The sequence below is a fragment of the Elgaria multicarinata genome, chromosome 15 (assembly GCF_023053635.1).
Source record: "Elgaria multicarinata webbii isolate HBS135686 ecotype San Diego chromosome 15, rElgMul1.1.pri, whole genome shotgun sequence".
Lineage (NCBI taxonomy): Eukaryota > Metazoa > Chordata > Lepidosauria > Squamata > Anguidae > Elgaria > Elgaria multicarinata.
This window is the reverse complement of record NC_086185.1, coordinates 27,124,258-27,138,219: the sequence shown is the minus strand read 5'-3', so window position 1 is coordinate 27,138,219 and position 13,962 is coordinate 27,124,258. Positions and strand designations below refer to the sequence as shown.

At 47.2% G+C, this 13,962-nt stretch overlaps 1 protein-coding gene across 1 annotated transcript in view; it reads left to right on the top strand.

Moving 5' to 3' along the window:
• GPC4 (glypican 4) overlaps nucleotides 1-13,962 on the top strand; it is a 99,026-nt gene that overhangs the window by 65,260 nt on the left and 19,804 nt on the right. Inside the window, exons 3-4 of the mRNA XM_063141589.1 lie at nucleotides 2,805-3,196; nucleotides 13,522-13,687. Of these exons, the coding sequence (XP_062997659.1) occupies nucleotides 2,805-3,196; nucleotides 13,522-13,687 (558 nt within the window). The remainder of the gene's footprint in view (nucleotides 1-2,804; nucleotides 3,197-13,521; nucleotides 13,688-13,962) is intronic.

Here is a 13,962-nt window from a genome sequence, read left to right as displayed (position 1 = left end):
GGCCTGAACTTGCAGTTTATATTGCAAAATATAAATTGTGTCCCCACTTTATCTTCTCAACAACCCTGTGTGGTGGATTATGCTGAGAGATAATGACTGGCCCAAAGTCATCCAGTGAGCTTTGTGGCTGAGTGGGGACTTGATCCTGCATCTCACTGGTCCCTGTCCAGCACTAACCACTGGACTACAATAGCTCTCGACACCTTCATCTCATTGCTGCATCCTATTGTTATGTTTCGGGAGGAGGTGTTTCAGGTTAATCAATCAGAATCAGATTCACAGCAGCCCGTACCAGTGGGGGAGGAAGCTCTCACAGGTGATTCCTCAGCTGGGAGTCAGCCCCCTCCAGAGCTTATCTCCTCAAGGCCAAATCCTACACACTCAGTGGAAAATTAGTGTGCTTCCGGGGGCGAGTGTTCCAAGACACTAACTGATGTTAGTATTCGCCGGAAGCTAAAACGCACAGCGCGTAAAGAAGCTGTGAGAAAGTCGGAGAGACTACGCCAGAACCTACCACCGCCCCAGGCGCCTTGAACTTACGGGCAGTTGAGAAGTAACTTGGGCAGTTGAGAAGTAACTTCAGTTTTGCCTAGGGGGTCGTTTCAAAGAGGTAGACTCTATTCAGGTTAAAGAGACGTTTGTTGCTTAATAAAAGCTTTGTGGATTACTTAGCAAGCCTCTTCATTTGCCTTCCGTCGAAAGCACAAGCGTTTCTGAGAGACAGGACACCTATATTCCTAGACTTGGGGCTTTGCTAGACCTACCGGGTGTTCCGTCGTTGAGGAGCGGTGAAAGCGGCTTTTCCCGTTCAGCCGTGACGCCTCATCATCCACACCTGCCTTCGATTTGTGGCGGAAGTTTGCGCCGGTTGTGCTGCTGCCGCCGCGAGCACGGTTGCGCAGCCACACCGGCCTGATTGCCGCGGCTTTTTTTTTCGCTCGGTGCACGGTTTGCGCAAGTCCGAAAGACCGCAAACCTGCGCAGCCGTCAGCGATGCCGCCGCCGGCCCCTTTTCCGGTCCTCCGGTCCTGCGCAAATTGTCACTGTGGAAATAAAAAAAAAAGCCGCTCCGCTGCGCTGCCCCAGCTGGCGGGCTGGGCGCAAATGGCGGAGGCGGCTTGACCAAAGCCGCTGGCCACTCCCCTTAGCACGCCTTTTCCTGACCAGTGCGGACCGCAGTGACCTCACATCCTCCCACACGTACTCCGAATTAGCGCGGGCCGCCAGGAAAAGGCGCACTAGAACTCACTTTTTTAAAGTTGGGAGAAAGAGGCTTCACCGCAGGATAACGACGGATCCTGGTGAACGTCATCTGGAAGCCTCGACACGACTGCGGAAGGTAACGCGCGCTACAGCCTCGTCTAGTAACGCCCTAGGTTACTTGAAAGACCAACTTCTCTCATACATACCTCCCTAAACAGCGCATATATATATATACACACACACACACACACACACACACACACAAACACAAACACACACTGCTGAATGAATGAAGTAAGGCAGGTAATGGGGCAGGGGTTGTGATGGAACAGTCATCCCAGGGAGGCCCTCCTGGAGCCGTCCATGTGGCCTTTCCAGCACCAGGTGAGGACCTTCCCTCTCAGGCCTTCTCAAGAACTCCTGTAGCCTGGGCCTCTCCAGTTCAAAATCTGTGTTTTCAATTTTGGGATGTGGTGAGTTTTGTTGTATCTTATGAAGCTTTCAATTGTACGGTTCTACGTTCTTTCAATTGTACGTTTCTGCATTCCGTTTTGTCTTTGTTTTATGTATGTGTGATCTGCCCCGAGAACTTTGCTATGGAGCAGCATACAAATGTCGCCAATGAAGGCATAAATACCTCTAATTGAGCCTACAGGTCTCTTCTGGTCTTGAGAAATCATGGCTAAGCATTATGCTTTATTAAATCTTTCCTCTACCCTTTAATACATTCTTTCCATTCCTTATTGCAATAACCCACCAGATCATAAACAGCCCTCCCCAGAGGAAGGTGGTGGCTCCGATGTCAGTGGGGTGGTGAATCCGCTCCAGGTTTTAGTTAGAACCAGGCACAGCGGGCTATCCAAGGTGTGAGCACAATTGCTCCTTTAGAGTTCTGACTGGTTCTGACTGAAACCTGGAGCGGATTCATCACCCCACTGACATCGGAGCCACTGCTCTCCAGTGGTCCTCCCCGCACCAAATCAAAACCCGTGATTTTAATTTACAGTCAATTAAAATTAGTGCTGTGCCGAAAATGTCAACCATTCCATTATCAGCGTTTTGTGGGGGGAAATGAAAACTTGGGCAAAAGAGTCTGGAAGAGGTGAGAATTTTGGAGAATTTTCTCCTTGGGGAAGGGGAAAGCGTTCCACATACCTTTTAAAATGTAGCCAGGTGTTGAGGGGGTCTTCTTTCTTTCCTTCTTTCCATTTTTTGGAAAAAAACACTCCCGGCATTTTCAGGAGCTCAGGAGATCTTACTCGATGCTTATTGGAGAGGGAGAGGTCACATGGTCTCTAGTAGGCATTCACGAAGAACTGCTGGGCTCCTCCAAATGCCAAGGGAAAGGGGGTGTAAAAAACAGGAAGAAGGCCCCTCAGCAACTGGCTACACTTTAAAAAGGTATGTGGAAACCATCCCCACCCTCCCCAAGGAGAAAATTCTCAGAATTTTCCTCTCTCCCTGTGAAAGAGGCGGAAAAAACAATTTCCTGAAAACGGGGCAGGATTTGGCCCAGCACTAATTAAAATTGGTCTCAGTCTTCGGCTGCCTGTCAGTTCAAAAGCTTCCTTACGCTCAATGCCTTCTGTCCCTCCTTCCAGAATTCTTCCGAGAGCTTCTGGAGAACGCCGAGAAATCCTTGAACGACATGTTTGTAAGGACTTACGGCCTCCTGTACATGCAAAACTCTGAAATGTTTAAGGACCTCTTTGTGGAGCTGAAGCGCTACTACACGGGCGGCAGCGTCAACCTGGAGGAGATGCTCAATGACTTCTGGAACCGCCTGCTGGAGCGCATGTTCCGCCTGGTCAACCCGCAGTACCAGTTCTCGGACGACTACCTGGAGTGCGTCAGCAAGCACACGGAGCAGCTCAAGCCGTTTGGGGATGTGCCGCGCAAGCTGAAGCTGCAGGTGACGCGAGCGTTCGTGGCTGCTCGCACTTTCGCGCAAGGCCTGGCCGTGGCGAGAGACGCCGTCGCCAAAGTGTCAGCGGTGAGTTGCGCACCGGCGTTTTATTTGCTGATCCCGTAGGCCAAGGGCTGCTGAACCTCAGGCTGTTGGCCAGTGCTGACCCGCTAGGGCGTCTAGTCTGACCCTTCAAGGTTTCTCAGATAGCTCCGCCCCTTTCCCCGTGCCCCACCTCCTTTCTCTGTGCCCCACTCCCTTTCTCCGACCGACCGTATACTGGTTTCCTGGCTTTTGTACAGCGTTTTCCCCATTCTTCCATCCTCAGCCTTCCATCCTCCCGAGGTCGGTAAAATGAGTACCCAGTTAGCTGGGGGAAAGGTAATAACGGCCAGGGAAGGCAACGGCAAACCACCCCGCTATGAGACCTGCCAAGAAAACATCAGCGAAAGCTGGCGTCCCTCCAAGAGTCAGTAATGACTCAGTGCTTGCACGAGAGGTTCCTTTCCTTTTCTTTCCCTTTCCCCATTCTAAAAGGTTGAAGGGCCTCCCCTTGAGTTACTGGAGAGAAACACTCTAAGCTCCAATGTACTGGGATCTGGGAGGATTTTACTTTGTCCCTTTTGCCTTTGTCCTTGCCAACCACTGGAATGTACATATCCGAAGTACATATCCGAAACTGAATTCGGCCCACAGGCTGGAAAAGGTTAGTTATTTTTACATATTTTAACAGCTCGTGTTTTCCTTCAGGTCGGTCTACTTAGTTGTTTTCTTTGGGGGTATGTTTGATAATTACAATGTAGATCGTTATAAATGGTATAAAAGCACGTTTAATGTCTCATGTTTTGACAGAGAAACGGATTGTTATGCTTTAGAGTCAGGATTTCATAAGAAAGTTTTATAAGTATTATCTGCTTGGCCTTCAGGCCTTTGCAACATGGGCAGGGGTGTTGCCTCTAATGAGTATTTATATTGTATTTATGTTGTGTTTTTAGCTCCTGAAGAAGGATTTTATCCAAAATGTGTGGAGCTAATTAAAGAAGAAATTATTAAAGATAATAATTTCACCAGCCCCAGAGTTTGGCTCAGTTCAGAAAACACGTTTCTCAACTGTGGTTTTAGAACTCCCCAGTGGAGTTATTACACCACCGTTGAGAAATGTGATGTCTGGCAGGAAACTTCCACCCTATGGGGGAAACACTTCATGCTGAACATCCACGCTGTGCAGAGGAGAGTTCCTGCACAACTATTGTGTGGCATGTTGTGTGGAGGGCTCTGTGGAGTTTCCCGTTGCGTTGAGTTGACTTTTCCCACTGGCTTCAGAGTTTCCTGGCAAGAGTGGCAAAAGAATGAGTGCCGCTCTAGGAGAGCCACCCGGATTGCTTTTTCACAACAATGGCTGATGGGATACCATAAGGAGGACCGGGGGAGGAGAGAAGGCCAAGGAACTGTCAATCAAACGTTGTGATGGATTTTACTCAACTCCACGGTAGCTCACGGTCGCACAATGGTGGAGTTAGAACATGTGTGGGGAGGACCCCTAGGAACTCAACCGCTGAGTGAAATTTTCACACTGCATTGACTAATGTGTTGTCTGAACTAAGCCTTTGTCTCTGTTTCTGTATCTGCATCATGGTGCTTTTCCCCTTCCTCCTCCACTTAAAAAAGCTTTAACACCTCTGACCCTGTTCAGACGACACGCTAAGCCATGGTGATTAAGCATTTTGAGCCAAACATTATGGCTTAGTGTGTTGTCTGAACCATGGCGGCTACATAACCACAGTTTAAACACTCTAATTAACTGTTTGATGCAAAAGGGTTAGCGGCCTAACCAAAGCTTAGTATGTTGTCTGAACAGGCTACCTATAGAGTTGGATTTCTGGTCCGTGTGTGAAAACTTTATGACTCTGGGGGAGGGATCATAGGTCAGTGGTAGCACACGTGCGCTGCATCAGAAGATTCCAAACTCAGTTCCTGGCATCTCCGGTTAAAGAAGGTTCAGGTAACAGGTGATATGAAAGGCCCTTCTCTGCCTAGGTCCCCAGAGACATGCTGCTATTAATATTAGGCTGCATGGACAAGTACTCTACAGGGCTGTGCAGAGACCCCCTGATCCGCCTCGGAGGTTGGTTCGGAGCCCTCGTAGCAGCTCTGATCCGCCTCGGGGCTGCTTTGGGGGTTGCCCGACTCACCTTGGCGCCGAGGCGAGATTCGGGCCCTCCGAGGCAACTCGGATTTTTCTAGGTACCAGCTGCGCAGCTGGCACCCAGAAAAGCCTCCCTTTCCCCACGTACCTGCTGACGCTACTGCCACCTCACTTCTGCCGGCTTCTGTTGCCGGCAACGCAGGTAAAAAGTTTAGTACCGCTATGGCCGCAAACTACGGTGGCCATAGAGGTACTAATAACTCAGAGGCCCCGCGATATGTTAAAATTGTGCTCAGCCTTGTTAATTATAGTACCTCTATGGCCACAAACTATGGTGGCCATAGAGCTACTAATAACTCCAGAGGCCCCACAATATCTGAAAATCACGTGTGGCCTGGTTATTTTTACCTGCGTTGCCGGCGACAGAAGCTGGCAGAAGTGAGGCGGTGGAGGAGGCAGAGGCAGCAGGTAAGCTTTGGAGCCGATTGACTTCAGCTTCGGGGCGCCTCGGGCTGAGCCGGAACTGCCTCAGAACCAAGCTGAGGCGGACCGAATCAGCCCGCCTCAGCTTGGATTTGGTACCTCGGCTCGAGCACAGCACAGCACAGTCCTAGTATTCTATAGCCACCTAGTATAGGGCAGTTTCCTAAATAAATCTACCTTTGGGCATGTTCTTAGAAGGGCTGTGCATATTATGGATGGTTGTATCAGCTCTCTCGGAATGGAACCCTCCCCCCCCAACCTAGCAATTTGTGCTTCTCATATGCTTTTGTATTGCCATGCCTGCATATTTTGTTTATTTATTTTAAAAATTTCTATGCAGCCCTGCAATATAAATAAATACTTTCCGGGCAGCTTGCTCAATAAAATATGGTGACAAAACAATAGCAAGTTTTTAAAATAAAATCAGGAAAAAACTGTAGCGTCTATAGACTCAGGAGATTTATTTTTTTAAAAAAAGAAGTCTGGGAAAATAAAAGCCTTAATTGTTTGGCACTGCAAAATAGCAAAGTAAGCGCCAGGCGATTCGCCCTGGGGAGTGAGCTCCTAAATGCCTTTAAATGGCTGGTCGTTCCCATTGCTGCTTTTTCCTAGATGTAGTAATTTCTCAGTTCAGGAATCCAAACTTTTACCACCACCACCACCCGCTACTGAATTTCACAAAGTCTCTGGGCAGGCTCCCTAGTGGTTAGGACTGGGGGTGTGGCTCAGGGGTAGATCCCCTGTTTTGTATGCAGAAGGTCCTAGGTTCGATCCCCAGCACCTCCAGGTAGGGCTAAGAAGGAATCCTGCCTGAAACCCTGGAGAGCCGCTGCTGCCAGTCAGTGTCAACAATACTGGGCTAGGTGGACCCAGGGTCTGACTCAATACAAAGCACCTTCCAATGTTCCTGTAAGATCAAACCTGTGCATGCCTTCTGCCTTCTTTTCTCTTGTGCAATTCCCTCTCACCCCCTTTTCCCCACTTCTGGAGCTAACCAGGGTGCATTGTTAACCATGGTTAGTTCAAACCAGAGTTTGCTGAAACACTTCTAACCATGGCTTGGCAGTAACCAGCATTAACCTCGGAAGTATAAATATTAAACACTGCGCCATGGCTAACTCTGAAAAGGGGGTTGGTCTTTGTGTACACAAGTGGAGGAAGGAAGGGAAAAGCCAGAGGTTGCTTCTGATCTTCTAACTAGGGTTACGAGATCAAAGATGTATGTTTGCGCTTGGGCAAAGATACTATTCTTGCCCATCAGAAATATCATGTTGAGCTTGTCATGTGACTAGCCCAGACCTCTCTAACCTGGTGCCCTCTAGGTCTGCAATTTCCATCATCGCCAGCCAGTTGGGAAAAAATAATTGCATTTATATCCCTCCTTTTTTCCTGCAAGGAACCCAAGGTGGCATACATAATCCTCCTCCTCTCCACTTTATCCTCACAACAACAACCCTGTGAGGTGGGTTGGGCTGAGAGTCTATGACTGGCCCAAAGTCACCCAGTGGGTTTCCATGGCTGAGTGGGGACTAGAACCCAGATCTCCCGACTCCCAGTCCAACACTCTAGCCACTACACCACACTGGTGAACCTTTAGCTGCCCTCCTATCAGGGAAATGAACCTTTTTCCTATCAGGGAAAAGAAGACTTAGGTTACAATCATATACTCACTTACTTGGGATAAATAACGAGTAGACATGTATAGGGTTGAACTCTTTGTAATTTGGATCGCTCTTAGAATATGGTGTGTGTTCTTGGGAAATTGTGACTAAATATGTCCTTTCCTCTGGCAAATCTCCAACACCGCTCCTTTGTCCTTGCTACCCTTACACCTTCTGTAACACCTGCGTTCTGCCCATTCTCTCACTTTCTTCAAACCCCTCCTCAAAACCCACCTTTTCCAGGAGGTCTTTGTCCCCATCTTCCATTCCCCTTGTCCCATTGTAACCATTTCAAGTGCTTGTCACTGAAACAATTACATATCCTTCCCCTGTTTGCTCCCACCTCTTTCCTGCTTCCCAGCCTCTGCTGCTTTCCTGGTGTTGCATCTCAGAATGTAAGACCCTTGGGGCTGAGACCTACCATCTTTTAATTTGTATAGTGCTTTGCCCATGGACGGCAGTGCAATAGTAAATTATAATGCTAAATCATGGGTGCATTTTCTGATGGTGTAGACCTTGAGAACGTCACACATCCTAAAACCCCAGTGTATTTCAGGGGTGTGTTGTTGTCCACTCCACCCCCTATTCTTTCTTTGGGGTGTTGATTCGGGGCCTTGCTAGACCAGGCGTTAGCGCGGTGTGAGGCCCGGTTTCCCTCCTGTGCATCCAGATGACGCACAGGGGAATCTGGGGTCAGGCGGCGCTGAAGCCTGCCTTAAGCCGGCATAAGCGAATTCGCTTATGGCCCGGCTTTTCCGCAGCCCCGGCCTCAGGCCGGGGCTGCGGAACGTCTAGCAGGGTCCGTGGCTTTTTGCGGCTACTCGCTTACTCACGAGTAGCTGGGAAAAGCCACGGACTGGGCATACGAGCGCTGTGCCCATCGGGCCGGGGGGGGATCCGGGGGGGGGAGAGAGAGGCAGGGGGAAGGCCGGACCCGCCAGGAGAGAGGGGGGGAAGCCGGACATCGGCGATGGCACGGGGGGGGGGGGGGAAGACGGGGATCAGGCCTGGCAAGGGGGGGGGAGATGGGGATCGGGCCTGGCAGGGGGGGAAAGCCGGACATCGGCGATGGCACGGGGGGGGGGGAGGACAGGGATCGGGCCTGGCAAGGGGGGGGGAGAAGATTGGGGACCGGGGATGGCAAGGGGGGGAGAAGATCGGGGACGGGATTGGGGATGGCGGATGGGGGGAGGACGAGTGAGCAGGCAGGGGGGGAATCAGGGGCAGGGACAGCGGGGTGGGGGGCTTTATTTTTGTAAAAAAACCCACTTACCTTCTCCGGCGGGGCTCTGGTGCACATGGCTCCTTTAAAAAAAAAATGGAAGATGCTACGGGGCTTCCCGTTGCCCCGTCGCGTCATGCGTGTAGAAGCCGGCGACGGCGCGCACTAGCTCTAGCGCGCCGTCGCCCCTCCTCCCTGCCGGCTTATCCGGCAGGTCTAGCAAGGCCCTAGGTTTCTGCTTGAAACCACTTTGCATTATAAGTTCTAGTCTGTGTTTCTTATCTTGATTTTGTGAGCCTGTTCTAAAATTGTTAGTTCTCTTGGCTTGTATGGGATACTTGGGAATGATTTCGAGTTTGTTGTGTAAAGTGTGGTGGTGTGTAGGTTTACAGGCAGTCCTGGGCTATCACTGACCTCAACTTGTGTAATCATGTAAGAAGTGGCTAACCCTTTTAAACAATTACGGATTTTTAAAAAAAACAATAATTGCAGTCTGCTGTAAACTTATCCAAAGGCTAACCAGTTGAGATATTTTGATGCCCTGGTACCAAACCATATACCAAGTGGATTTATTCTGGTTTTGCTGGTCCTCTGGAATCCTACCTAAGCCTCTTCCCTGGTTTAAGATTTCAGAAGGCATTTGACCAGGCATAGAAAGAAAGAAATCTGAAATTCAGAAAGATCAGGGCCTTTTAGACCCAGTACAGTATTTTGCCATTTTAACGTAATGACGATAATAAAAATGCTTAGCAGTTGTGCTGTGTTTATATGGTGCTCAGAGTACATTATTTTTGTATCCCACTTTTCCATATACAATGCATAAAGGGATTAACTACAAGAAAACCACAATATATACAAGGTGGTGGCAGTGAATTAGAGAGGGGGGTTGCAGAGAATGAGAGGGGAAAAAGGCGTAGCAGAGAGAGAGAGAGAGAGAGAGAAGGGGATGGCAGAAAAAGAGAGAAAAAGGTGTAGCCACCAGCATATATACCCAGAATGCTACCCCTCGGGGAATTTGGCCCTCGGCTAGGGCGGAAAAAAAGCATTCCCGAAACCTTTTCTAGCCACTCCACCACACTGACTTGAATTGAACCAGGGCACGTTTTGCCTCCATAAAAATGATCCCTAACCCCTTTTTTGGTATGGCCTTGATATTGTAAAACGTAATCTGAGAACTGGTGTGAAAAATCAGAAGAGGCCTAGAGATCAATGGCTGGTTAGTTGCCTCCACCGCCCTCTGCCTCATCACTCCCAATGTGACTTCGCCCTTCAGGGCACACATCTCTCTCTCCTTCTGGTGAGGACTTGTTCCTACTGGCTTTTGGGTCAGTTGGGCTATAAATTTAATTTAATTGATTAAAAGGCACAGGCTAACGCGTACTGAGTGAATTAAATCTGAGCAAAGCCCATGTAGCCAGCAAGTACAGGTGAAATGTATTAATCTGAAATATGATTCTTCCTCTCTCTCTCTCTCTCTCTCTCTCTCTCTCATTTCTTTCAGTCAGTGTGAATTCTTGGATAATGTTTCATGCCTTTTTGGAATTTTGTGGCTATGGGAACTCTCTCTTCCCCATATTCTCGTCTCCCTCCCTCATTTCCCCTTAGAAACTGTGAAGGTCTGCGCTGGGGAGTCAGGCTATTATTGAACCCTTGACAGACATTAAAATCAACGGGTTTAAATTGCTGCCAAACGTGGACATTTCCTGCCCAAGCCTCGAGGGCATTTTATTATTATTTTTAAAAAAATACCCAAAAAAACAGAAGGGGGAAAAATATGTAAGCCAGATCCCACAGTGAGTCAGGGAGGAGGGGAACTTGATATTTTGCAATTCATAGACTTCAGAAATGTCCCCATAATGAAGAACACATGGCTAAATGATGTGTCATTCAAAATTAGGGCTGAGCCGAAAAAGGAGGGGGGAGGCTACGTTCTTTGTGAACAGTTTCTGGCAGCATCCAGAGCGTGCACCTCTCTCAGCAATTTAGCGGTGATTGTTTTGAAAGAGGTCAAAAGTGTTCACTTATGCAGGAAGCATTGGCCTTACTTGATGAAAACATCACTTTGCCATATCTGATTGGTTACCTAGCATGTGATCCCTGATTGGCTGGGATCACCCGCGTGACTAATTGAAGGGGGTCAACAAATGTTTGTCAGTTCAGGAAGTTTGCCCTCACTCGTTGATATTGCCAAATCTGGTTGGCTATGTGGCATTGTGACATCATCCTGATCGCTCCACGATCCCTGATTGGCTGGGATTATGTGACTCATTGAGAAAGGAGATGGTGCAGTAATGAGACGCTGGAAATGGTGAAGAGCAGAAGTAAATCACAGAAGTGAATAGGATTGAAGAAGGGAAGCATTTTCATAATTTGGAGGGGGAAATATTTCTGACACACACACACACACACACACACACACCCCACTTCCCTGCACAGGTTTTGATCATAAAATCGAAATGGGTGATTTATGCCACCAGGCTGCAAGAGGAAGGTCATTTTTTTAAATAAACCTTTCTGTGATACATATATCCCTGTAAGTAGAAAACTAGCAGAGCAAGAAACAAGCTTGGTAGAACGTTCCTCCTTGACATGCTAGTTTTTTAGTTGCAGGGCTGTTTTAAAAACAACATGGGAGGGCATTTTAAAAAAACAACCTCCATCAACACATCATTCTGCTGTATGGATAGACCAGGCCTCAGGCTATCATCATCATCATCATCATCATCATCATCATCATATATTGATTTCTTACCCGCCTCTCCCTTTGGATCGAGGCAGGGAACAACATTAGAACAGGAATCAATACATCTTGGAAATCAACCAATCATTAGTGGTTGAGTGAAAGGGGGCGGGGCTAGGGAGAGGCCCCAGGAATTCTGAGGGCCATTGCTTCCCCACCCGTGATATAGATGGATGCAGCTGGCCGTTATTGTAGGTTCCCGGGTTTATCCTTTGGTCACTCTAACCAGAGTTTCTTAATTGTACAAAACAAGTGTGCGTGTTCAAAGTTTCTTAAAAACGAAAGGGATCGCTAAATGGTGTTAAGTGATCCTGAGTAATCCGGCTTTCCTGAAAAGCAGAAGAAACTAACACATCAAACAAAGAGCTTCTCTTCCACTCTGCTTCCTGCTCTGCTAATTTTCTATTTGCGGGGAATTGGGGCATCAGGCAAACCCCTTTTTATTTCCCCAAACTTTTACATTTGTTTAATTGAATTTGTTTTTATATCTGCTCAAGTTTTTTACACTTTTTAAAACTATGAACAATGTCGTTACTTTTCATGTGTTGTTTGTGCAGCGTTTTTAGTTTATTTTATCTTGTTTTCTAAGTTGCCCTTTCAAATTGCTTGAAAAAGGACACAGCAGAAATTTCTATAATAAACCAGTAACACTTAAAAGCAACAACAAATGCCTTAGTCAAAGCCTTTCTTCAGATTATGGAAAAGAAACTAGGTTATTATAAAAGACCATAAAGAAAACCTCCAAGTCGCAATGGATTCCATCTGTGGTATGTGTTTTTTGTCTGTGAAGTAAAGGGGGGAAACGTTAAATCTACTACCCTGTATGAATAGTTAGACTGTGTGACTGTTTTAGAACAGTATATTTCACACTTAAAAATTCTGCTTGAAGAAAAGGGATTCTGCAACCTGGAGAAATTAAGCATGTTTCTATGTTCCATATATATTTTGCTGCTGCTGACCTTGAGAAGAGGCTAAAGGAGTTATATGCCCGTCCCAGGTCCTTCTCTGACGGTTGAGATTCTATCAGTGCCTGCCGTAAACTTTAGAGCCTGCTTTCTGCTAACTTGGAAACTAAAAAAATTGAACTCTACTTGGTGAAGGTGCATGTGTGCATGTTCATGTAAAAGCATCCTGAAAACCTGACCAGTGCTGGTACCCATTATCAGTTTCTACCCTTCTGCTGTATGATCATCACTGTTCTTTTTAAAGTGCTTAATGTGGACTAGGATCTTTAAACAGATAACAATCACAAGGAATCTTCTAGTGTAAGGTGATCATGGAATGCACATAGCTCTAGTTGGAGAAATACAGATCCTTTTATATTTGAAAACTTAAAAGTGAAATGTTTCCCATTGTTTGTGAAACTTGGTGGTGAGTGGGTGGGGGATCCCTTTCGGCTGCTGCCATTGGCCAGGGGATCCAAGAGCGACTGTTAGACAGCAGTACCTGATTCCCAGAAAGAATATTTATTTATTTATTTTATTTTATTTATTGCATTTCTATACCGCCCAATAGCCAGAGCTCTCTGGGCGGTTCACAAAAATTAAAACCATTCAAAGTATAAAACAACAGTATAAAACCATAATATAAAATACAATATAAAAGCTCAACCAGATAAAAACAGCAGCAATGCAAAATTACAAATTTAAAACACCAAGTTAAAATTTATTTATAGACTGTTAAAATGCTGGGAGAATAAAAAGGTCTTCACCTGGCATCTAAAGGCATATAATGTAGGTGCCAAGCGAACCTCCTGAGGGAGCTCATTCCACAGGCGGGGTGCCACAGTGGAGAAGGCCCTCCTCCTGGTAGCCACCTGCCTCACTTCCTTTGGCAGGGGCTCGTGGAGAAGAAACTCTGAGGATGACCCTCATTGCATGTGGAGGGCCAGTCTTCCCCTATCCATTGCCCAGAGAAGAAGCAGCTGCCAATGCTTGGTTTTCCTCTTCCCTCCCCATTCCTATTTCCTCTTGTGTCATGTCTACTATGTTGTGTGACTGCAGGGACTGTTGTATTCTTTTATTTCTTTTCATACCTGTTCAGCCTTTAGAAAAGTGTAGGCGCTTTGTAAACGGTGGTGGTGATGGCAATGAGGATGATAATAATGTTTCTGTCTGTGTTTCTTCTTCCTTCCCCTTTGGTTTTGTGTCCTTCTCAAAGGTCAACCCCACGCCACAGGGCATCCGAGCACTGCTGAAGATGATGTACTGCCCATACTGCCGGGGCTTAGTGGCCGCCAAGCCGTGTTACAACTACTGCTTCAATGTCATGAGAGGCTGCCTCGCGAGCCAAGGGGAACTGGACACCGAGTGGAACAATTTCATAGGTGAGGAACTGGGCGCGATTTCAAACCACAAAAAGGCCTCGGTGCTCAGAGAAGCCAAGCTGGTCACTGAAGAGAGAGGCCGGTTGGGGCTTGATTTTGCCTCCTGTGATAAAAGGTGATGCCTCATGCAGTGAGGAAGATAAGTTGCAAAAAGAGAGAACGCTCCAAACCCCAAAATTAGAAAATCCACCTTTTTTTTGTGAAAAGGAAATGATGGCGAATTTGTGGCCAAATGTTGCATCTCCATTTATTTATTTTGTATTTATTGCATTTAT